The sequence below is a fragment of the Metopolophium dirhodum genome, chromosome 1 (genome assembly GCF_019925205.1).
Source record: "Metopolophium dirhodum isolate CAU chromosome 1, ASM1992520v1, whole genome shotgun sequence".
Lineage (NCBI taxonomy): Eukaryota > Metazoa > Arthropoda > Insecta > Hemiptera > Aphididae > Metopolophium > Metopolophium dirhodum.
Genome location: NC_083560.1, coordinates 4272234 through 4297438, shown reverse-complemented (window position 1 = coordinate 4297438; position 25205 = coordinate 4272234). Strand labels below are relative to the sequence as shown.

Here is a 25205-nt window from a genome sequence, read left to right as displayed (position 1 = left end):
CATAACCATAATCAAGCCGTCGCGTATTTTAATTACTTCCTGTTTCGTGTCGGCTCCGGTCAATATGTCGTCCATGTAAAAATCTCGATTGATAATAGGCGTGATGTATGGGTATTGTTCGTGTACCGTTTCGGCTAGTACTTGTAAACAACCTGTCGCTAAATATGATGCGGGTACTGTGCCATATGTGACCGTGTTCAGTCAATATATTTGTATAGGTTGATTAGGGTCCGTGCGCCATAATATTCTTTGATAATCGCGATGTTTATCAGTCATTAATATTTGCCGGTACATTTTAACTATGTCGGCCGTTAAAACGTAATTATGAGTTCGAAATCGTGAAATAATGTATAATAAATCGTCTTGGATAACCGGGCCCTTTAATAACACGTCATTAAGACTAATACCGTTATCTGTTTTGCAAGATGCGTCGAACACTACCCGCAACTTTGTAGACGTGCTACTGTCTTTTCTAACGGCGTGGTGGGGCAAGTAACACGTTTGATCTTCTTTTTCGAGTTCGCTCTCATCTACCCGTTCCATATGGTTTAATGACTCATACTCTTTCATAAAAGAAAAATATTCTTTCTTTAATTCCTTATCTTTTTGGAACTTACGTTCTATTGCTAAGAAGCGACGTTTTGCGATTTCGTACGACTTTCCTAGTTTTATTAAATCGACCCGAAACGGTAGGTGTACGACAAAACGTCCCTCGTCATTTCTAATAACGGTCTTATTAAAATATTCTTGACAAGTACGCTCCTCGATCGTATAAGGTGGTGTATCGCTTACGTCTTCAATCAGCCAAAATCGTTGTAATGCGTTCTCTAGCGTGGATTCACTATCGGTTGCGCTAAAAAACGTGTTCGAAGTCGATGCCTTTGATAAACTATTTTCCGATATTGCTCCAGCGGCCACCCATCCAAATACTGTTTCTTGGAATAACGGCCCAGTCGTCGAGGGACGTATTTGTCCATCACATAAAAATTGATAAAAATGCGTTGCGCCTAATAATATGTCGATTTTTTGGGGCGTACTAAAATGTGGATCGGCCAATTTAATGTTATCGGGAACGTTACATGTTGTTGTTATATTTCGCGGAGGTAATTGACCCGTGATCTTTGGTACTACTATCATTGGTAGAAATACCGCGTAATCACTTACGCGGGATTTTATTTTTAACCATACTGACGACGACGCATGTTGTACTATTTCACCGATACCGCTGATTACGTGTTTAATTTTATTTCTTTTTAAACGTAGTGTCTGCACCATCTCTTCCGTTATAAAATTTTTCTGAGACCCGGAGTCTAATAAAGCACGACATGTTGTCGTTTTCGTGTAGGGACTCACAGCTAGGGCTACTACCGTAGCTAATAACACCTGTTCACCCGACGCGAATGCGTGGGCGGTCACCGTGCTTAAGGCAGGTGTTTCTCCCTCAGTTTTACTGTTTGCTTCTGATGTTTCACTCGTTGAATTTGGTTGGTGTTTGTAATTGTTTATGTGTAACATTGTATTATGTGGCTTGGAACACCTTAGACAATTTCGCCCAAGACATTTCCTTTTGTCGTGACGCCGGAGGCAAATGTTGCACAAATTAAGGTCGTTTACCTTTTTAATTCGGTCGATCGCTGATAGTGCGATAAACTTGGGACACTTGTATATAGTGTGCGATAGTTGACATACGTAACATTTTATTTCCGAGGTGTTGACAAATGAAGTAGATGATGTGGTATTTTTTGTGCCTTTTTTACCTGTGTAATTATTATTTTCGTTAACATTTTTCGAAACACTGCATATTTTTTTAGACGATTCAACAGCTTCTAATACGTGGAAACGTGCTTCTAAAAATTCGATTAATTCGTCGACCTTTTTGATTTCGTCTCTCCCGCACTTCGTTTCCCAATCGCTTATAGTGACTGCGTCTAATTTAGTACATATAATATGTGTTAACAACGGTCCCCACTCTGACGGTTGTTGATCCAATGCTCTTAAGGCCGATATATGACCACGTAAACCATCTGAAAATTGTCGCAAGCCCGTGGACGAACTCGCTTTGACTGTAGGTAAATCACAAATACCTTTTACGTGTGTTTGTACTAATAATTTTTTATTATTGTATCTCGTAACCAAACTGTTCCAAACGTGTTCATAATTATTAACTGTGGTCTCTAGGTTCTTGACACAGTTCGCCGCATCGTCAGATAGTGACGCACGTAAATGAATAAATTTTTCTATTGTTGTCAGGTGTTTGTTATTGTGAACCAGTGCGGTGTATATATCATAGAACGGAGCCCATTCGGAGTATACACCTGAGAACACGGGTATTTGTAACGCAGCTAATTTTATCGATGGTACGGCATTACTTATCTCTCTTACACCGTTTTTTTCTTTTCCTACTTGTGTGTCGATGGACAAGTTTTCTTTTATTTCTGATTGTTGAAGTCTCTCTTCCGCTTTGGCCATTGCCTTGAAATATAACTCTTCGAAATCTACTTGATATTCTTCATGTTCATTTGCATCTTCCTCATCCCGAATCTCCGACTGTACCTGTTGAAACTCTTCCCATGCTTCTTCAATCTTTGGTCGTCGTATACTTATTTGCTTAGGATCATTGTCCGGAGTAGACACATACGTCCAAAATCGTGTTAAATTGCCTCTAATTTGTCCTCGCCGCGCTTTTAGAGTGTTTACCATTTTGCCGATATAAATTAATATAATAAATATGTGACAGCTGGCAACTGATAATTTACGGTATATAGAGGGTTAAGAAATATATAGGCTATAGCGTAATAAGACGTAATTATACCTAACTAGCGGTCTATTTACCAATTCGTAAAGAGATTATACTATAACGACGGCAGAATTTTAGCGATAAGAATTTGACTAGGTATGCGCTTTTGAACGTTTTGATCGTTCGTTTTCTACGCTGAAATAATATCGTAATCGTTCGTATCTCCAACAATTATCGCATTTATTTTACGAGTTGACTGTTGTACTGTACATAACGCGGCTGATTACACTCGATGTCGGGATAGGAATATCGGGAATTTTTATGAACGTATTTTAAAAATACTAGGGAATTGAGATTCTCTTACCTTACATTTGTCTTCATCAAGATGACCTTGGCACGGGAAACGATCTTCTTCGAGCTTCTCGAACGGGTACACGTGAAATATAATATTAACTGGACCACAATACTATACTTTTTACGTTTCATACGCACAAGAATATATTCCAACGTATATTCTTTCGATAGATATAAATTTTAATATTATACTCTTCAAATCACGAGAAACTGCACGCGCGAATATACTTTGGTTTAATATAACTAAGATAATATTTTATTATTTTATATACGACTATATTATTCTTAATATTTTAACGAAAACGACGTTCACGTGCGAATCTTTTTCGACAAGGCTATAATTTTTTTTTATTACGCCTATTTAACCGCACGCACGTGACTTTTAACCGACGCACTCAAAATAAACACAACTATAATTACTATATTATACGGTTTCCGTCCGGTTCGAATGGACCATGTTTGATGTAGGACTAAGACCTTTAATAAAGGAAAACGTAGAATTTAAGTGGACTGTATGCTTTTATTTATAATATAATAATAATAATTGTGGAGCCGCTCGCTGTGCTCGGTACAAACTTCGATAAGCGACTAACTCGACTAATCACAAAATAATATAAGATAAATAATGACAATCGCGACAGTGTACGATAAAGCGACTCGAGCGCTAACAGGCTAAAAGTATGGACGATACGTTTCCCTGTACCGCGGCTCTACAAAAAATTGGTCCCCTGGCCTGGTCCGAGGCATATTACTATGTACCCGAAAGCCGTGAATACTTTTGAACATGAACGACTTATGGAAAATTTTTCTGGCTTTACAAATATATAGGTTTGATGCGTCGCCACCTTCCGGAACACGGTCGGAAAAATTATAAATGGCAGGTTTGCCTGTACTGCAGCTCTACAAAAAAATGGTCCCCTGGCCTGGTCTGACGCATATTACTATGCCACCGAAAGCCTTGTACACTATTGAACTATGATCGGCTTATAGAGAAAAATTCTGCCTTTCCAAATATATAGGTTTAATGCGTCACCACTTTCCGGCACACGATCGGGAAAAAGTATAGACGATACGTTTGCCTTATCCGCGGATCTACGAAAAAACGGTCCCCTGGCCTGGTCTGAGACATATTACTATGTACCCGAAAGCCGTGAACACTTTTAAACATGAACGACTTATGGAGAATTTTTCTGGCTTTCCAAATATATAGGTTTGATGCGTCGCCACCTTCCGGAACACGGTCGGAAAAATGATAAACGATACGTTTTCCTGTACCACGGCTCTACAAAAAAACGGTCCCCTGGCCTGGTCTGAGGCATATTACTATGTACCCGAAAGCCGTTTACAGTTTTTAACTATGATTGACTTATAGAGAAAATATTTCGCTTTCCAAATATATAGGTTTAATGAGTCGCCACCTTCCGGAACACGGTCGGAAAAATTATAAAAGGCACTTTTGCCTGTACCGCGGCTCTACAAAAAAACGGTACCCTGGCCTGGTCTGAGGCATATTACTATGTACCCGAAAACCGTGTACACTTTTGAACTATGATCGACATAAAGAGAATTTTCCTGGCTTTCCAAATATATAGATTTAATGCGTCGTCACTTTCCGGCACACGATCGGCTAAAAGTATGGACGATACGTTTCCCTGTACCGCGGCTCTACAAAAAATTGGTCCCCTGGCCTGGTCCGAGGCATATTACTATGTACCCGAAAGCCGTGAACACTTTTGAACATGAACGACTTATGGAGAATTTTTCTGGCTTTCCAAATATATAGGTTTGATGCGTCGCCACCTTCCGGAACACGGTCGGAAAAATTATAAATGGCACGTTTGCCTTATCCGCAGATCTACGAAAAAATGGTCCCCTGGCCTGGTATGAGGCATATTACTATGTACCCGAAAGCCGTGTACACTTTTGAACTATGATCGACTTATAGAGAATTTTCCTGGCTTTCTAAATATAGAGATTTAGTGCGTCGCCACCTTCCGGAACACGGTGGGAAAAATTATAAATGGCAGGTTTGCCTGTACCACGTCTCTACAAAAAAACGGTCCCCTGGCCTGGTCTGAGGCATATTACTATGTACCCGAAAGCCGTGTACACTTTTTAACTATGATCGACATATAGAGAATTTTCCTGGCTTTCCAAATATATAGGTTTGATGCGTCGCCACATTCCGGAACACGGTCGGAAAAATTATAAATAACACGTTTGACGGTACCGCGGCTCTACAAAAAAACGGTCCCCTGGCCTGGTCTGACGCATATTACTATGCCACCGAAAGCCTTGTACACTATTGAACTATGATCGGCTTATAGAGAAAAAAAAAGGATTTCCAAATATATAGGCTTAATGAGTCGCCACTTTCCGGCACACGATCGGCAAAAAGTATGGACGATACGTTTGCCTGACCCGCGAATCTACGAAAAAACGGTCCCCTGGCCTGGTCTGACGCATATTACTATGTACCCGAAAGCTGTGTACACTTTTGACCTATGATCGACATATAGAGAATTTTCCTGGCTCTGCAAATATATAGATTTATTGCGTCGCCACTTTCCGGCACACGATCGGCTAAAAATATGGACGATACGTTTTCCTGTTCCGCGGATCTACGAAAAAACGGTCCCCTGGCCTGGTCTGACGCATATTACTATGTACCTTAAAGCCGTGTACACTTTTGAACTATGATCGACTTATAGAGAATTTTCCTGGCTTTCCAAATATATAGGTTTGATGCGTCGCCACCTTCCGGAACACGGTCGGAAAAATTATAAAAGGCACATTTGCCTGTACCGCGGCTCTACAAAAAAACGGTACCCTGGCCTGGTCTGAGGCATATTACTATGTACCCGAAAACCGTGTACACTTTTTAACTATGATCGACATAAAGAGAATTTTCCTGGCTTTCCAAATATATAGATTTAATGCGTCGTCACTTTCCGGCACACGATCGGCTAAAAGTATGGACGATACGTTTCCCTGTACCGCGGCTCTACAAAAAATTGGTCCCCTGGCCTGGTCCGAGGCATATTACTATGTACCCGAAAGCCGTGAACACTTTTGAACATGAACGACTTATGGAGAATTTTTCTGGCTTTCCAAATATATAGGTTTGATGCGTCGCCACCTTCCGGAAGACGGTCGGAAAAATTATAAATGGCACGTTTGCCTTATCCGCAGATCTACGAAAAAATGGTCCCCTGGCCTGGTATGAGGCATATTACTATGTACCCGAAAGCCGTGTACACTTTTGAACTATGATCGACTTATAGAGAATTTTCCTGGCTTTCTAAATATAGAGATTTAGTGCGTCGCCACCTTCCGGAACACGGTGGGAAAAATTATAAATGGCAGGTTTGCCTGTACCACGGCTCTACAAAAAAACGGTCCCCTGGCCTGGTCTGAGGCATATTACTATGTACCCGAAAGCCTTGTACACTTTTTAACTATGATCGACATATAGAGAATTTTCCTGGCTTTCCAAATATATAGGTTTGATGCGTCGCCACATTCCGGAACACGGTCGGAAAAATTATAAATAACACGTTTGACTGTACCGCGGCTCTACAAAAAAACGGTCCCCTGGCCTGGTCTGACGCATATTACTATGCCACCGAAAGCCTTGTACACTATTGAACTATGATCGGCTTATAGAGAAAAAAAAAGGATTTCCAAATATATAGGCTTAATGAGTCGCCACTTTCCGGCACACGATCGGCAAAAAGTATGGACGATACGTTTGCCTGACCCGCGAATCTACGAAAAAACGGTCCCCTGGCCTGGTCTGACGCATATTACTATGTACCCGAAAGCCGTGTACACTTTTGACCTATGATCGACATATAGAGAATTTTCCTGGCTCTGCAAATATATAGATTTATTGCGTCGCCACTTTCCGGCACACGATCGGCTAAAAATATGGACGATACGTTTTTCTGTTCCGCGGATCTACGAAAAAACGGTCCCCTGGCCTGGTCTGACGCATATTACTATGTACCTTAAAGCCGTGTACACTTTTTAACTATGATCGACTTATAGAGAATTTTCCTGGCTTTCCAAATATATATGTTTGATGCGTCGCCACCTTCCGGAACACGGTCGGAAAAATTATAAAAGGCACATTTGCCTGTACCGCGGCTCTACAAAAAAACGGTACCCTGGCCTGGTCTGAGGCATATTACTATGTACCCGAAAACCGTGTACACTTTTGAACTATGATCGACATATAGAGAATTGTCCTGGCTTTCCAAATATATAGATTTATTGCGTCGCCACTTTCCGGCACACGATCGGCTAAAAGTATGGACGATACGTTTCCCTGTACCGCGGCTCTACGAAAAAACGGTCCCCTGGCCTGGTCTGAGACATATTACTATGTACCCGAAAGCCGCGAACACTTTTAAACATGAACGACTTATGGAGAATTTTTCTGGCTTTCCAAATATATAGGTTTGATGCGTCGCCACCTTCCGGAACACGGTCGGAAAAATGATAAACGATACGTTTTCCTGTACCACGGCTCTACAAAAAAACGATCCCCTGGCCTGGTCTGAGGCATATTACTATGTACCCGAAAGCCGTTTACACTTTTTAACTATGATCGACTTATAGAGAAAATATTTCGCTTTCCAAATATATAGGTTTAATGAGTCGCCACTATCCGGAACACGGTCGGATAAATTATAAATGGCACGTTTGCCTTATCCGCAGATCTACGAAAAAATGGTCCCCTGGCCTGGTATGAGGCATATTACTATGTACCCGAAAGCCGTGTACACTTTTGAACTATGATCGACTTATAGAGAATTTTCCTGGCTTTCTAAATATAGAGATTTAGTGCGTCGCCACCTTCCGGAACACGGTGGGAAAAATTATAAATGGCAGGTTTGCCTGTACCACGGCTCTACAAAAAAACGGTCCCCTGGCCTGGTCTGAGGCATATTACTATGTAACGAAAGCCGTGTACACTTTTTAACTATGATCGACATATAGAGAATTTTCCTGGCTTTCCAAATATATAGGTTTGATGCGTCGCCACATTCCGGAACACGGTCGGAAAAATTATAAATAATACGTTTGACTGTACCGCGGCTCTACAAAAAAACGGTCCCCTGGCCTGGTCTGACGCATATTACTATGCCACCGAAAGCCTTGTAAACTATTGAACTATGATGGCTTATAGAGAAAAAAAAAGGATTTCCAAATATATAGGTTTAATGAGTCGCCACTTTCCGGCACACGATCGGCAAAAAGTATGGACGATACGTTTGCCTGACCCGCGAATCTACGAAAAAACGGTCCCCTGGCCAGGTCTGACGCATATTACTAAAGCCGTGTACACTTCTGAAGTATGAACGACTTATGGATAATTTTCTTATCTTTCCGAATATATATGTTTAATGTGTCGCCACCTTCCAGAACACGGTCGGAAAAATTATAGAAGGCACGTTTGCATGTACCGCGGCTCTACAAAAAAACGGTCCCCTGGCCTGGTCTGACGCATATTACTATGTACCCGAAAGCCGTGTACACTTTTTAACTATGATCCACTTATGGAGAATTTTTCTAGCTTTCCAAATATATAGGATTGATGCGTCGCCACCATCCGGAACACCGTCGGAAAAATTTTAAATGGCACGTTTCTTTGTACCGTGGCTCTACAAAAAAAACGGTCCCCTGGCCTGGTCTGACGCATATTACTATGCCATCGAAAGCCTTGTACAATATTGAACTATGATCGGCTTATAAAGAAAATATCTGGCTTTCCAAATATATAGGTTTAATGAGTCGCCAATTTCCGGCACACGGTCGGAAAAATTATAAAAGGCACGTTTGCCTGTACCGCGGCTCTACAAAAAAACGGTCCCCTGGCCTGGTCTGAGGCATATTACTATGTACCCGAAAGCCGTGTACACTTTTTAACTATGATCGACTTATGGAGAAGTTTTCTGGCGTTCCAAATATATAGGTTTGATGCGTCACCACCTTCCAGAACACGGTCGGAGAAATGATAAACGATACGTTTTCCTGTACCACGGCTCTACAAAAAAACGGTCCCCTGGCCTGGTCTGAGGCATATTACTATGTACCCGAAAGCCGTGAACACTTTTGAACATGAACGACTTATGGAGAATTTTTCTGGCTTTCCAAATATATAGGTTTGATGCGTCGCCACCTTCCGGAACACGGTCGGAAAAATTATAAATGGCACGTTTGCCTTATCCGCAGATCTACGAAAAAATGGTCCCCTGGCCTGGTATGAGGCATATTACTATGTACCCGAAAGCCGTGTACACTTTTTAACTATGATCGACATATAGAGAATTTTCCTGGCTTTCCAAATATATAGGTTTGATGCGTCGCCACATTCCGGAACACGGTCGGAAAAATTATAAATAACACGTTTGACTGTACCGCGGCTCTACAAAAAAACGGTCCCCTGGCCTGGTCTGACGCATATTACTATGCCACCGAAAGCCTTGTACACTATTGAACTATAATCGGCTTATAGAGAAAAAAAAAGGATTTCCAAATATATAGGTTTGATGCGTCGCCACCTTCCGGAACACGGTCGGAAAAATTATAAAAGGCACATTTGCCTGTACCGCGGCTCTACAAAAAAACGGTACCCTGGCCTGGTCTGAGGCATATTACTATGTACCCGAAAACCGTGTACACTTTTGAACTATGATCGGCTTATAGAGAAAAATTCTGCCTTTCCAAATATATAGGTTTAATGCGTCACCACTTTCCGGCACACGATCGGGAAAAAGTATGGACGATACGTTTGCCTTATCCGCGGATCTACGAAAAAACGGTCCCCTGGCCTGGTCTGAGACATATTACTATGTACCCGAAAGCCGTGAACACTTTTAAACATGAACGACTTATGGAGAATTTTTCTGGCTTTCCAAATATATAGGTTTGATGCGTCGCCACCTTCCGGAACACGGTCGGAAAAAATGATAAACGATACGTTTTCCTGTACCACGGCTCTACAAAAAAACGATCCCCTGGCCTGGTCTGAGGCATATTACTATGTACCCGAAAGCCGTTTACACTTTTTAACTATGATCGACTTATAGAGAAAATATTTCGCTTTCCATATATATAGGTTTAATGAGTCGCAACCTTCCGGAACATGGTTGGAAAAATTATAAATGGCACGTTTGCCTTATCCGCAGATCTACGGAAAAATGGTCCCCTGGCCTGGTATGAGGCATATTACTATGTACCCGAAAGCCGTGTACACTTTTTAACTATGATCCACTTATGGAGAATTTTTCTAGCTTTCCAAATATATAGGTTTGATGCGTCGCCACCATCCGGAACACCGTCGGAAAAATTTTAAATGGCACGTTTCTTTGTACCGTGGCTCTACAAAAAAACGGTCCCCTGGCCTGGTCTGACGCATATTACTATGCCACCGAAAGCCTTGTACAATATTGAACTATGATCGGCTTATAGAGAAAATATCTGGCTTTCCAAATATATAGGTTTATTGAGTTGCCAATTTCCGGCACACGGTCGGAAAAATTATAAAAGGCACGTTTGCCTGTACCGCGGCTTTACAAAAAAACGGTCCCCTGGCCTGGTCTGAGGCATATTACTATGTACCCGAAAGCCGTGTACACTTTTTAACTATGATCGACTTATGGAGAAGTTTTCTGGCGTTCCAAATATATAGGTTTGATGCGTCACCACCTTCCAGAACACGGTCGGAGAAATGATAAACGATACGTTTTCCTGTACCACGGCTCTACAAAAAAACGGTCCCCTGGCCTGGTCTGAGGCATATTACTATGTAACCGAAAGCCGTGAACACTTTTGAACATGAACGACTTATGGAGAATTTTTCTGGCTTTCCAAATATATAGTTTTGATGCGTCGCCACCTTCCGGAACACGGTCGGAAAAATTATAAATGGCACGTTTGCCTTATCCGCAGATCTACGAAAAAATGGTCCCCTGGTCTGGTCTGACGCATATTACTATGCCACCGAAAGCCTTGTACACTATTGAACTATGATCGGCTTATAGAGAAAAAAAAAGGATTTCCAAATATATAGGTTTAATGAGTCGCCACTTTCCGGCACACGATCGGCAAAAAGTATGGACGATACGTTTGCCTGACCCGCGAATCTACGAAAAAACGGTCCCCTGGCCTGGTCTGACGCATATTACTATGTACCCGAAAGCCGTGTACACTTTTGACCTATGATCGACATATAGAGAATTTTCCTGGCTTTCCAAATATATAGATTTATTGCGTCGCCACTTTCCGGCACACGATCGGCTAAAAATATGGACGATACGTTTTCCTGTTCCGCGGATCTACGAAAAAACGGTCCCCTGGCCTGGTCTGTTGCATATTACTATGTACCTTAAAGCCGTGTACACTTTTTAACTATGATCGACTTATAGAGAATTTTCCTGGCTTTCCAAATATATAGGTTTGATGCGTCGCCATCTTCCGGAACACGGTCGGAAAAATTATAAAAGGCACATTTGCCTGTACCGCGGCTCTACAAAAAAACGGTACTCTGGCCTGGTCTTAGGCATATTACTATGTACCCGAAAACCGTGTACACTTTTGAACTATGATCGACATATAGAGAATTGTCCTGGCTTTCCAAATATATAGGTTTGATGCGTCGCCACATTCCGGAACACGGTCGGAAAAATTATAAATAACACGTTTGACTGTACCGCGGCTCTACAAAAAAACGGTCCCCTGGCCTGGTCTGACGCATATTACTATGCCACCGAAAGCCTTGTACACTATTGAACTATGATCGGCTTATAGAGAAAAAAAAAGGATTTCCAAATATATAAGTTTAATGAGTCGCCACTTTCCAGCACACGATCGGCAAAAAGTATGGACGATACGTTTGCCTGACCCGCGAATCTACGAAAAAAACGGTCCCCTGGCCTGGTCTGACGCATATTACTATGTACCCGAAAACCGTGTACACTTTTGAACTATGATCGACATATAGAGAATTGTCCTGGCTTTCCAAATATATAGATTTATTGCGTCGCCACTTTCCGGCACACGATCGGCTAAAAGTATGGACGATACGTTTCCCTGTACCGCGGCTCTACAAAAAATTGGTCCCCTGGCCTGGTCCGAGGCATATTACTATGTACCCGAAAGCCGTGAATACTTTTGAACATGAACGACTTATGGAAAATTTTTCTGGCTTTACAAATATATAGGTTTGATGCGTCGCCACCTTCCGGAACACGGTGGGAAAAATTATAAATGGCAGGTTTGCCTGTACCACGGCTCTACAAAAAAACGGTCCCCTGGCCTGGTCTGAGGCATATTACTATGCCACCGAAAGCCGTTTACACTTTTTAACTATGATCGACTTATAGAGAAAATATTTCGTTTTCCAAATATATAGGTTTAATGAGTCGCCACCTTCCGGAACACGGTCGGAAAAATTATAAATGGCACGTTTGCCTTATCCGCAGATCTACGAAAAAATGGTCCCCTGGCCTGGTATGAGGCATATTACTATGTACCCGAAAGCCGTGTACACTTTTGAACTATGATCGACTTATAGAGAATTTTCCTGGCTTTCTAAATATAGAGATTTAGTGCGTCGCCACCTTCCGGAACACGGTGGGAAAAATTATAAATGGCAGGTTTGCCTGTACCGCGGCTCTACAAAAAAAACGGTCCCCTGGCCTGGTCTGAGGCATATTACTATGTACCCAAAAGCCGTGTACACTTTTTAACTATGATCGACATATAGAGAATTTTCCTGGCTTTCCAAATATATAGGTTTGATGCGTCGCCACATTCCGGAACACGGTCGGAAAAATTATTAATAACACGTTTGACTGTACCGCGGCTTTACAAAAAAACGGTCCCCTGGCCTGGTCTGACGCATATTACTATACCACCGAAAGCCTTGTACACTATTGAACTATGATCGGCTTATAGAGAAAAAAAAAGGATTTCCAAATATATAGGTTTAATGTGTCGCCACTTTCCGGCACACGATCGGCAAAAAGTATGGACGATACGTTTGCCTGACCCGCGAATCTACGAAAAAACGGTCCCCTGGCCTGGTCTGACGCATATTACTAAAGCCGTGAACACTTTTGAACATGAACGACTTATGGAATATTTTTCTGGCTTTCCAAATATATAGGTTTGATGCGTCGCCACCTTCCGGAACACGGTCGGAAAAATTATAAATGGCAGGTTTGCCTGTACCACAGCTCTACAAAAAAACGGTCCCCTGGCCTGGTCTGAGGCATATTACTATGTACCCGAAAGCCGTGCAAACTTTTTAACTATGATCGACTTATAGAGAATTTTCCTGGCTTTCCAAATATATAGGTTTAATGTGTCACCACTTTTTTGCACACGATCGGCAAAAAGTATGGACGATACGTTTGCCTGTACTGCAGCTCTACAAAAAAACGGTCCCCTGGCCTGGTCTGACGCATATTACTATGCCACCGAATGCCTTGTACACTATTGAACTATGATCGGCTTATAGAGAAAAATTCTGCCTTTCCAAATATATAGGTTTAATGTGTCACCACTTTCCAGCACACGATCGGGAAAAAGTATGGACGATACGTTTGCCTTATCCGCGGATCTACGAAGAAACGGTCCCCTGGCCTGGTCTGAGACATATTACTATGTACCCGAAAGCCGTGTACACTTCTGAAGTATGAACGACTTATGGATAATTTTCTTATCTTTCCGAATATATATGTTTAATGTGTCGCCACCTTCCCGAACACGGTCGGAAAAATTATAGAAGGCACGTTTGCATGTACCGCGGCTCTACAAAAAAACGGTCCCCTGGCCTGGTCTGACGCATATTACTATGTACCCGAAAGCCGTGTACACTTTTTAACTATGATCCACTTATGGAGAATTTTTCTAGCTTTCCAAATATATAGGTTTGATGCGTCGCCACCATCCGGAACACCGTCGGAAAAATTTTAAATGGCACGTTTCTTTGTACCGTGGCTCTACAAAAAAACGGTCCCCTGGCCTGGTCTGACGCATATTACTATGCCACCGAAAGCCTTGTACAATATTGAACTATGATCGGCTTATAGAGAAAATATCTGGCTTTCCAAATATATAGGTTTAATGAGTCGCCAATTTCCGGCACACGGTCGGAAAAATTATAAAAGGCACGTTTGCCTGTACCGCGGCTCTACAAAAAAACGGTCCCCTGGCCTGGTCTGAGGCATATTACTATGTACCCGAAAGCCGTGTACACTTTTTAACTATGATCGACTTATGGAGAAGTTTTCTGGCGTTCCAAATATATAGGTTTGATGCGTCACCACCTTCCAGAACACGGTCGGAGAAATGATAAACGATAGGTTTTCCTGTACCACGGCTCTACAAAAAAACGGTCCCCTGGCCTGGTCTGAGGCATATTACTATGTACCCGAAAGCCGTGAACACTTTTGAACATGAACGACTTATGGAGAATTTTTCTGGCTTTCCAAATATATAGTTTTGATGCGTCGCCACCTTCCGGAACACGGTCGGAAAAATTATAAATGGCACGTTTGCCTTATCCGCAGATCTACGAAAAAATGGTCCCCTGGTCTGGTCTGACGCATATTACTATGCCACCGAAAGCCTTGTACACTATTGAACTATGATCGGCTTATAGAGAAAAAAAAAGGATTTCCAAATATATAGGTTTAATGAGTCGCCACTTTCCGGCACACGATCGGCAAAAAGTATGGACGATACGTTTGCCTGACCCGCGAATCTACGAAAAAACGGTCCCCTGGCCTGGTCTGACGCATATTACTATGTACCCGAAAGCCGTGTACACTTTTGACCTATGATCGACATATAGAGAATTTTCCTGGCTTTCCAAATATATAGATTTATTGCGTCGCCACTTTCCGGCACACGATCGGCTAAAAATATGGACGATACGTTTTCCTGTTCCGCGGATCTACGAAAAAACGGTCCCCTGGCCTGGTCTGAGACATATTACTATGTACCCGAAAGCCGTGAACACTTTTAAACATGAACGACTTATGGAGAATTTTTCTGGCTTTCCAAATATATAGGTTTGATGCGTCGCCACCTTCCGGAACACGGTCGGAAAAATGATAAACGATACGTTTTCCTGTACCACGGCTCTACAAAAAAACGATCCCCTGGCCTGGTCTGAGGCATATTACTATGTACCCGAAAGCCGTTTACACTTTTTAACTATGATCGACTTATAGAGAAAATATTTCGCTTTCCATATATATAGGTTTAATGAGTCGCAACCTTCCGGAACATGGTCGGAAAAATTATAAATGGCACGTTTGCCTTATCCGCAGATCTACGGAAAAATGGTCCCCTGGCCTGGTATGAGGCATATTACTATGTACCCGAAAGCCGTGTACACTTTTTAACTATGATCCACTTATGGAGAATTTTTTTAGCTTTCCAAATATATAGGTTTGATGCGTCGCCACCATCCGGAACACCGTCGGAAAAATTTTAAATGGCACGTTTCTTTGTACCGTGGCTCTACAAAAAAACGGTCCCCTGGCCTGGTCTGACGCATATTACTATGCCACCGAAAGCCTTGTACAATATTGAACTATGATCGGCTTATAGAGAAAATATCTGGCTTTCCAAATATATAGGTTTAATGAGTTGCTAATTTCCGGCACACGGTCGGAAAAATTATAAAAGGCACGTTTGCCTGTACCGCGGCTTTACAAAAAAACGGTCCCCTGGCCTGGTCTGAGGCATATTACTATGTACCCGAAAGCCGTGTACACTTTTTAACTATGATCGACTTATGGAGAAGTTTTCTGGCGTTCCAAATATATAGGTTTGATGCGTCACCACCTTCCAGAACACGGTCGGAGAAATGATAAACGATACGTTTTCCTGTACCACGGCTCTACAAAAAAACGGTCCCCTGGCCTGGTCTGAGGCATATTACTATGTAACCGAAAGCCGTGAACACTTTTGAACATGAACGACTTATGGAGAATTTTTCTGGCTTTCCAAATATATAGTTTTGATGCGTCGCCACCTTCCGGAACACGGTCGGAAAAATTATAAATGGCACGTTTGCCTTATCCGCAGATCTACGAAAAAATGGTCCCCTGGTCTGGTCTGACGCATATTACTATGCCACCGAAAGCCTTGTACACTATTGAACTATGATCGGCTTATAGAGAAAAAAAAAGGATTTCCAAATATATAGGTTTAATGAGTCGCCACTTTCCGGCACACGATCGGCAAAAAGTATGGACGATACGTTTGCCTGACCCGCGAATCTACGAAAAAACGGTCCCCTGGCCTGGTCTGACGCATATTACTATGTACCCGAAAGCCGTGTACACTTTTGACCTATGATCGACATATAGAGAATTTTCCTGGCTTTCCAAATATATAGATTTATTGCGTCGCCACTTTCCGGCACACGATCGGCTAAAAATATGGACGATACGTTTTCCTGTTCCGCGGATCTACGAAAAAACGGTCCCCTGGCCTGGTCTGTTGCATATTACTATGTACCTTAAAGCCGTGTACACTTTTTAACTATGATCGACTTATAGAGAATTTTCCTGGCTTTCCAAATATATAGGTTTGATGCGTCGCCACCTTCCGGAACACGGTCGGAAAAATTATAAAAGGCACATTTGCCTGTACCGCGGCTCTACAAAAAAACGGTAGTCTGGCCTGGTCTGAGGCATATTACTATGTACCCGAAAACCGTGTACACTTTTGAACTATGATCGACATATAGAGAATTGTCCTGGCTTTCCAAATATATAGGTTTGATGCGTCGCCACATTCCGGAACACGGTCGGAAAAATTATAAATTACACGTTTGACTGTACCGCGGCTCTACAAAAAAACGGTCCCCTGGCCTGGTCTGACGCATATTACTATGCCACCGAAAGCCTTGTACACTATTGAACTATGATCGGCTTATAGAGAAAAAAAAAGGATTTCCAAATATATAAGTTTAATGAGTCGCCACTTTCCAGCACACGATCGGCAAAAAGTATGGACGATACGTTTGCCTGACCCGCGAATCTACGAAAAAAAGGGTCCCCTGGCCTGGTCTGACGCATATTACTATGTACCCGAAAACCGTGTACACTTTTGAACTATGATCGACATATAGAGAATTGTCCTGGCTTTCCAAATATATAGATTTATTGCGTCGCCACTTTCCGGCACACGATCGGCTAAAAGTATGGACGATACGTTTCCCTGTACCGCGGCTCTACAAAAAATTGGTCCCCTGGCCTGGTCCGAGGCATATTACTATGTACCCGAAAGCCGTGAATACTTTTGAACATGAACGACTTATGGAAAATTTTTCTGGCTTTACAAATATATAGGTTTGATGCGTCGCCACCTTCCGGAACACGGTGGGAAAAATTATAAATGGCAGGTTTGCCTGTACCACGGCTCTACAAAAAAACGGTCCCCTGGCCTGGTCTGAGGCATATTACTATGCCACCGAAAGCCGTTTACACTTTTTAACTATGATCGACTTATAGAGAAAATATTTCGTTTTCCAAATATATAGGTTTAATGAGTCGCCACCTTCCGGAACACGGTCGGAAAAATTATAAATGGCACGTTTGCCTTATCCGCAGATCTACGAAAAAATGGTCCCCTGGCCTGGTATGAGGCATATTACTATGTACCCGAAAGCCGTGTACACTTTTGAACTATGATCGACTTATAGAGAATTTTCCTGGCTTTCTAAATATAGAGATTTAGTGCGTCGCCACCTTCCGGAACACGGTGGGAAAAATTATAAATGGCAGGTTTGCCTGTACCGCGGCTCTACAAAAAAACGGTCCCCTGGCCTGGTCTGAGGCATATTACTATGTACCCAAAAGCCGTGTACACTTTTTAACTATGATCGACATATAGAGAATTTTCCTGGCTTTCCAAATATATAGGTTTGATGCGTCGCCACATTCCGGAACACGGTCGGAAAAATTATTAATAACACGTTTGACTGTACCGCGGCTTTACAAAAAAACGGTCCCCTGGCCTGGTCTGACGCATATTACTATACCACCGAAAGCCTTGTACACTATTGAACTATGATCGGCTTATAGAGAAAAAAAAAGGATTTCCAAATATATAGGTTTAATGTGTCGCCACTTTCCGGCACACGATCGGCAAAAAGTATGGACGATACGTTTGCCTGACCCGCGAATCTACGAAAAAACGGTCCCCTGGCCTGGTCTGACGCATATTACTAAAGCCGTGAACACTTTTGAACATGAACGACTTATGGAATATTTTTCTGGCTTTCCAAATATATAGGTTTGATGCGTCGCCACCTTCCGGAACACGGTCGGAAAAATTATAAATGGCAGGTTTGCCTGTACCACAGCTCTACAAAAAAACGGTCCCCTGGCCTGGTCTGAGGCATATTACTATGTACCCGAAAGCCGTGCACACTTTTTAACTATGATCGACTTATAGAGAATTTTCCTGGCTTTCCAAATATATAGGTTTAATGTGTCACCACTTTTTTGCACACGATCGGCAAAAAGTATGGACGATACGTTTGCCTGTACTGCAGCTCTACAAAAAAACGGTCCCCTGGCCTGGTCTGACGCATATTACTATGCCACCGAATGCCTTGTACACTATTGAACTATGATCGGCTTATAGAGAAAAATTCTGCCTTTCCAAATATATAGGTTTAATGTGTCACCACTTTCCAGCACACGATCGGGAAAAAGTATGGACGATACGTTTGCCTTATCCGCGGATCTACGAAGAAACGGTCCCCTGGCCTGGTCTGAGACATATTACTATGTACCCGAAAGCCGTGTACACTTCTGAAGTATGAACGACTTATGGATAATTTTCTTATCTTTCCGAATATATATGTTTAATGTGTCGCCACCTTCCCGAACACGGTCGGAAAAATTATAGAAGGCACGTTTGCATGTACCGCGGCTCTACAAAAAAAACGGTCCCCTGGCCTGGTCTGACGCATATTACTATGTACCCGAAAGCCGTGTACACTTTTTAACTATGATCCACTTATGGAGAATTTTTCTAGCTTTCCAAATATATAGGTTTGATGCGTCGCCACCATCCGGAACACCGTCGGAAAAATTTTAAATGGCACGTTTCTTTGTACCGTGGCTCTACAAAAAAACGGTCCCCTGGCCTGGTCTGACGCATATTACTATGCCACCGAAAGCCTTGTACAATATTGAACTATGATCGGCTTATAGAGAAAATATCTGGCTTTCCAAATATATAGGTTTAATGAGTCGCCAATTTCCGGCACACGGTCGGAAAAATTATAAAAGGCACGTTTGCCTGTACCGCGGCTCTACAAAAAAACGGTCCCCTGGCCTGGTCTGAGGCATATTTTTATGTACCCGAAAGCCGTGTACACTTTTTAACTATGATCGACTTATGGAGAAGTTTTCTGGCGTTCCAAATATATAGGTTTGATGCGTCACCACCTTCCAGAACACGGTCGGAGAAATGATAAACGATACGTTTTCCTGTACCACGGCTCTACAAAAAAACGGTCCCCTGGCCTGGTCTGAGGCATATTACTATGTACCCGAAAGCCGTGAACACTTTTGAACATGAACGACTTATGGAGAATTTTTCTGGCTTTCCAAATATATAGGTTTGATGCGTCGCCACCTTCCGGAACACGGTCGGAAAAATTATAAATGGCACGTTTGCCTTATCCGCAGATCTACGAAAAAATGGTCCCCTGGCCTGGTATGAGGCATATTACTATGTACCCGAATGCCGTGTACACTTTTTAACTATGATCGACATATAGAGAATTTTCCTGGCTTTCCAAATATATAGGTTTGATGCGTCGCCACATTCCGGAACACGGTCGGAAATATTATAAAAAACACGTTTGACTGTACCGCGGCTCTACAAAAAAACGGTACCCTGGTCTGGTCTGACGCATATTACTATGCCACCGAAAGCCTTGTACACTATTGAACTATGATCGGCTTATAGAGAAAAAAAAAGGATTTCCAATTATATAGGTTTAATGAGTCGCCACTTTCCGGCACACGATCGGCAAAAAGTATGGACGATACGTTTGCCTGACCCGCGAATCTACGAAAAAACGGTCCCCTGGCCTGGTCTGACGCATATTACTATGTACCCGAAAGCCGTGTACACTTTTGACCTATGATCGACATATAGAGAATTTTCCTGGCTTTCCAAATATATAGATTTATTGCGTCGCCACTTTCCGGCACACGATCGGCTAAAAATATGGACGATACGTTTTCCTGTTCCGCGGATCTACGAAAAAACGGTCCCCTGGCCTGGTCTGACGCATATTACTATGTACCCGAAAGCCGTTTACACTTTTTAACTATGATCGACTTATAGAGAAAATATTTCGTTTTCCAAATATATAGGTTTAATGAGTCGCCACCTTCCGGAACACGGTCGGAAAAATTATAAATGGCACGTTTGCCTTATCCGCAGATCTACGAAAAAATGGTCCCCTGGCCTGGTATGAGGCATATTACTATGTACCCGAAAGCCGTGTACACTTTTGAACTATGATCGACTTATAGAGAATTTTCCTGGCTTTCTAAATATAGAGATTTAGTGCGTCGCCACCTTCCGGAACACGGTGGGAAAAATTATAAATGGCAGGATTGCCTGTACCGCGGCTCTACAAAAAAACGGTACCCTGGCCTGGTCTGAGGCATATTACTATGTACCCAAAAGCCGTGTACACTTTTTAACTATGATCGACATATAGAGAATTTTCCTGGCTTTCCAAATATATAGGTTTGATGCGTCGCCACATTCCGGAACACGGTCGGAAAAATTATTAATAACACGTTTGACTGTACCGCGGCTTTACAAAAAAACGGTCCGCTGGCCTGGTCTGACGCATTTTACTATACCACCGAAAGCCTTGTACACTATTGAACTATGATCGGCTTATAGAGAAAAAAAAAGGATTTCCAAATATATAGGTTTAATGTGTCGCCACTTTCCGGCACACGATCGGCAAAAAGTATGGACGATACGTTTGCCTGACCCGCGAATCTACGAAAAAACGGTCCCCTGGCCTGGTCTGACGCATATTACTATGTACCCGAAAACCGTGTACACTTTTGAACTATGATCGACATATAGAGAATTGTCCTGGCTTTCCAAATATATAGATTTATTGCGTCGCCACTTTCCGGCACACGATCGGCTAAAAGTATGGACGATACGTTTCCCTGTACCGCGGCTCTACAAAAAATTGGTCCCCTGGCCTGGTCCGAGGCATATTACTATGTACCCGAAAGCCGTGAATACTTTTGAACATGAACGACTTATGGAAAATTTTTCTGGCTTTACAAATATATAGGTTTGATGCGTCGCCACCTTCCGGAACACGGTGGGAAAAATTATAAATGGCAGGTTTGCCTGTACCACGGCTCTACAAAAAAACGGTCCCCTGGCCTGGTCTGAGGCATATTACTATGCCACCGAAAGCCGTTTACACTTTTTAACTATGATCGACTTATAGAGAAAATATTTCGTTTTCCAAATATATAGGTTTAATGAGTCGCCACCTTCCGGAACACGGTCGGAAAAATTATAAATGGCACGTTTGCCTTATCCGCAGATCTACGAAAAAATGGTCCCCTGGCCTGGTATGAGGCATATTACTATGTACCCGAAAGCCGTGTACACTTTTGAACTATGATCGACTTATAGAGAATTTTCCTGGCTTTCTAAATATAGAGATTTAGTGCGTCGCCACCTTCCGGAACACGGTGGGAAAAATTAAAAATGGCAGGTTTGCCTGTACCGCGGCTCTACAAAAAAACGGTCCCCTGGCCTGGTCTGAGGCATATTACTATGTACCCAAAAGCCGTGTACACTTTTTAACTATGATCGACATATAGAGAATTTTCCTGGCTTTCCAAATATATAGGTTTGATGCGTCGCCACATTCCGGAACACGGTCGGAAAAATTATTAATAACACGTTTGACTGTACCGCGGCTTTACAAAAAAACGGTCCCCTGGCCTGGTCTGACGCATATTACTATACCACCGAAAGCCTTGTACACTATTGAACTATGATCGGCTTATAGAGAAAAAAAAAGGATTTCCAAATATATAGGTTTAATGTGTCGCCACTTTCCGGCACACGATCGGCAAAAAGTATGGACGATACGTTTGCCTGACCCGCGAATCTACGAAAAAAACGGTCCCCTGGCCTGGTCTGACGCATATTACTAAAGCCGTGAACACTTTTGAACATGAACGACTTATGGAATATTTTTCTGGCTTTCCAAATATATAGGTTTGATGCGTCGCCACCTTCCGGAACACGGTCGGAAAAATTATAAATGGCAGGTTTGCCTGTACCACAGCTCTACAAAAAAACGGTCCCCTGGCCTGGTCTGAGGCATATTACTATGTACCCGAAAGCCGTGCACACTTTTTAACTATGATCGACTTATAGAGAATTTTCCTGGCTTTCCAAATATATAGGTTTAATGTGTCACCACTTTTTTGCACACGATCGGCAAAAAGTATGGACGATACGTTTGCCTGTACTGCAGCTCTACAAAAAAACGGTCCCCTGGCCTGGTCTGACGCATATTACTATGCCACCGAATGCCTTGTACACTATTGAACTATGATCGGCTTATAGAGAAAAATTCTGCCTTTCCAAATATATAGGTTTAATGTGTCACCACTTTCCAGCACACGATCGGGAAAAAGTATGGACGATACGTTTGCCTTATCCGCGGATCTACGAAGAAACGGTCCCCTGGCCTGGTCTGAGACATATTACTATGTACCCGAAAGCCGTGTACACTTCTGAAGTATGAACGACTTATGGATAATTTTCTTATCTTTCCGAATATATATGTTTAATGTGTCGCCACCTTCCCGAACACGGTCGGAAAAATTATAGAAGGCACGTTTGCATGTACCGCGGCTCTACAAAAAAAACGGTCCCCTGGCCTGGTCTGACGCATATTACTATGTACCCGAAAGCCGTGTACACTTTTTAACTATGATCCACTTATGGAGAATTTTTCTAGCTTTCCAAATATATAGGTTTGATGCGTCGCCACCATCCGGAACACCGTCGGAAAAATTTTAAATGGCACGTTTCTTTGTACCGTGGCTCTACAAAAAAACGGTCCCCTGGCCTGGTCTGACGCATATTACTATGCCACCGAAAGCCTTGTACAATATTGAACTATGATCGGCTTATAGAGAAAATATCTGGCTTTCCAAATATATAGGTTTAATGAGTCGCCAATTTCCGGCACACGGTCGGAAAAATTATAAAAGGCACGTTTGCCTGTACCGCGGCTCTACAAAAAAACGGTCCCCTGGCCTGGTCTGAGGCATATTTTTATGTACCCGAAAGCCGTGTACACTTTTTAACTATGATCGACTTATGGAGAAGTTTTCTGGCGTTCCAAATATATAGGTTTGATGCGTCACCACCTTCCAGAACACGGTCGGAGAAATGATAAACGATACGTTTTCCTGTACCACGGCTCTACAAAAAAACGGTCCCCTGGCCTGGTCTGAGGCATATTACTATGTACCCGAAAGCCGTGAACACTTTTGAACATGAACGACTTATGGAGAATTTTTCTGGCTTTCCAAATATATAGGTTTGATGCGTCGCCACCTTCCGGAACACGGTCGGAAAAATTATAAATGGCACGTTTGCCTTATCCGCAGATCTACGAAAAAATGGTCCCCTGGCCTGGTATGAGGCATATTACTATGTACCCGAATGCCGTGTACACTTTTTAACTATGATCGACATATAGAGAATTTTCCTGGCTTTCCAAATATATAGGTTTGATGCGTCGCCACATTCCGGAACACGGTCGGAAATATTATAAAAAACACGTTTGACTGTACCGCGGCTCTACAAAAAAAACGGTACCCTGGTCTGGTCTGACGCATATTACTATGCCACCGAAAGCCTTGTACACTATTGAACTATGATCGGCTTATAGAGAAAAAAAAAAGGATTTCCAATTATATAGGTTTAATGAGTCGCCACTTTCCGGCACACGATCGGCAAAAAGTATGGACGATACGTTTGCCTGACCCGCGAATCTACGAAAAAACGGTCCCCTGGCCTGGTCTGACGCATATTACTATGTACCCGAAAGCCGTGTACACTTTTGACCTATGATCGACATATAGAGAATTTTCCTGGCTTTCCAAATATATAGATTTATTGCGTCGCCACTTTCCGGCACACGATCGGCTAAAAATATGGACGATACGTTTTCCTGTTCCGCGGATCTACGAAAAAACGGTCCCCTGGCCTGGTCTGACGCATATTACTATGTACCCGAAAGCCGTGCACACTTTTGAACTATGATCGACATATAGAGAATTTTCCTGGCTTTCCAAATATATAGGTTTGATGCGTCGCCACCTTCCGGAACACGGTCGGAAAAATTATAAAAGGCACATTTGCCTGTACCGCGGCTCTACAAAAAAACGGTCCCCTGGCCTGGTCTGACGCATATTACTATGCCAACGAAAGCCTTGTACACTATTGAACTATGATCGGCTTATAGAGAAAAATTCTGCCTTTCCAAATATATAGGTTTAATGCGTCGCTACCTTCCGGAACACGGTCGGAAAAATGATAAACGATACGTTTTCCTGTACCACGGCTCTACAAAAAAACGGTCCCCTGGCCTGGTCTGACGCATATTACTATGTACCCGAAAGCCGTGTACACTTTTTAACTATGATCCACTTATGGAGAATTTTTCTAGCTTTCCAAATATATAGGTTTGATGCGTCGCCACCTTCCGGAACACGGTCGGAAAAATTCAAAAAGGCACATTTGCCTGTACCGCGGCTCTACAAAAAAACGGTCCCCTGGCCTGGTCTGACGCATATTACTATGTACCCGAAAGCCGTGTACACTTTTGAACTATGATCGACATATAGAGAATTTTCCTGGCTTTCCAAATATATAGATTTATTGCGTCGCCACTTTCCGACACACGATCGGCTAAAAATATGGACGATACGTTTTCCTGACCCGCGGATCTACGAAAAAACGGTCCCCTGGC

The 25205-nt window shown here is 42.5% G+C and overlaps 1 protein-coding gene across 1 annotated transcript; it reads right to left on the bottom strand.

Moving 5' to 3' along the window:
• Positions 1–201: 201 nt before the first annotated feature.
• LOC132936897 (uncharacterized) lies at positions 202–2700 on the bottom strand. Its single transcript, XM_061003737.1, has 2 exons — positions 1842–2700; positions 202–1757 (listed from the first exon to the last, which is right to left on the bottom strand). The coding sequence occupies exons 1-2, from the start codon at positions 2698–2700 to the stop codon at positions 202–204; spliced, it is 2415 nt and encodes an 804-aa protein (XP_060859720.1).
• Positions 2701–25205: the final 22505 nt, after the last annotated feature.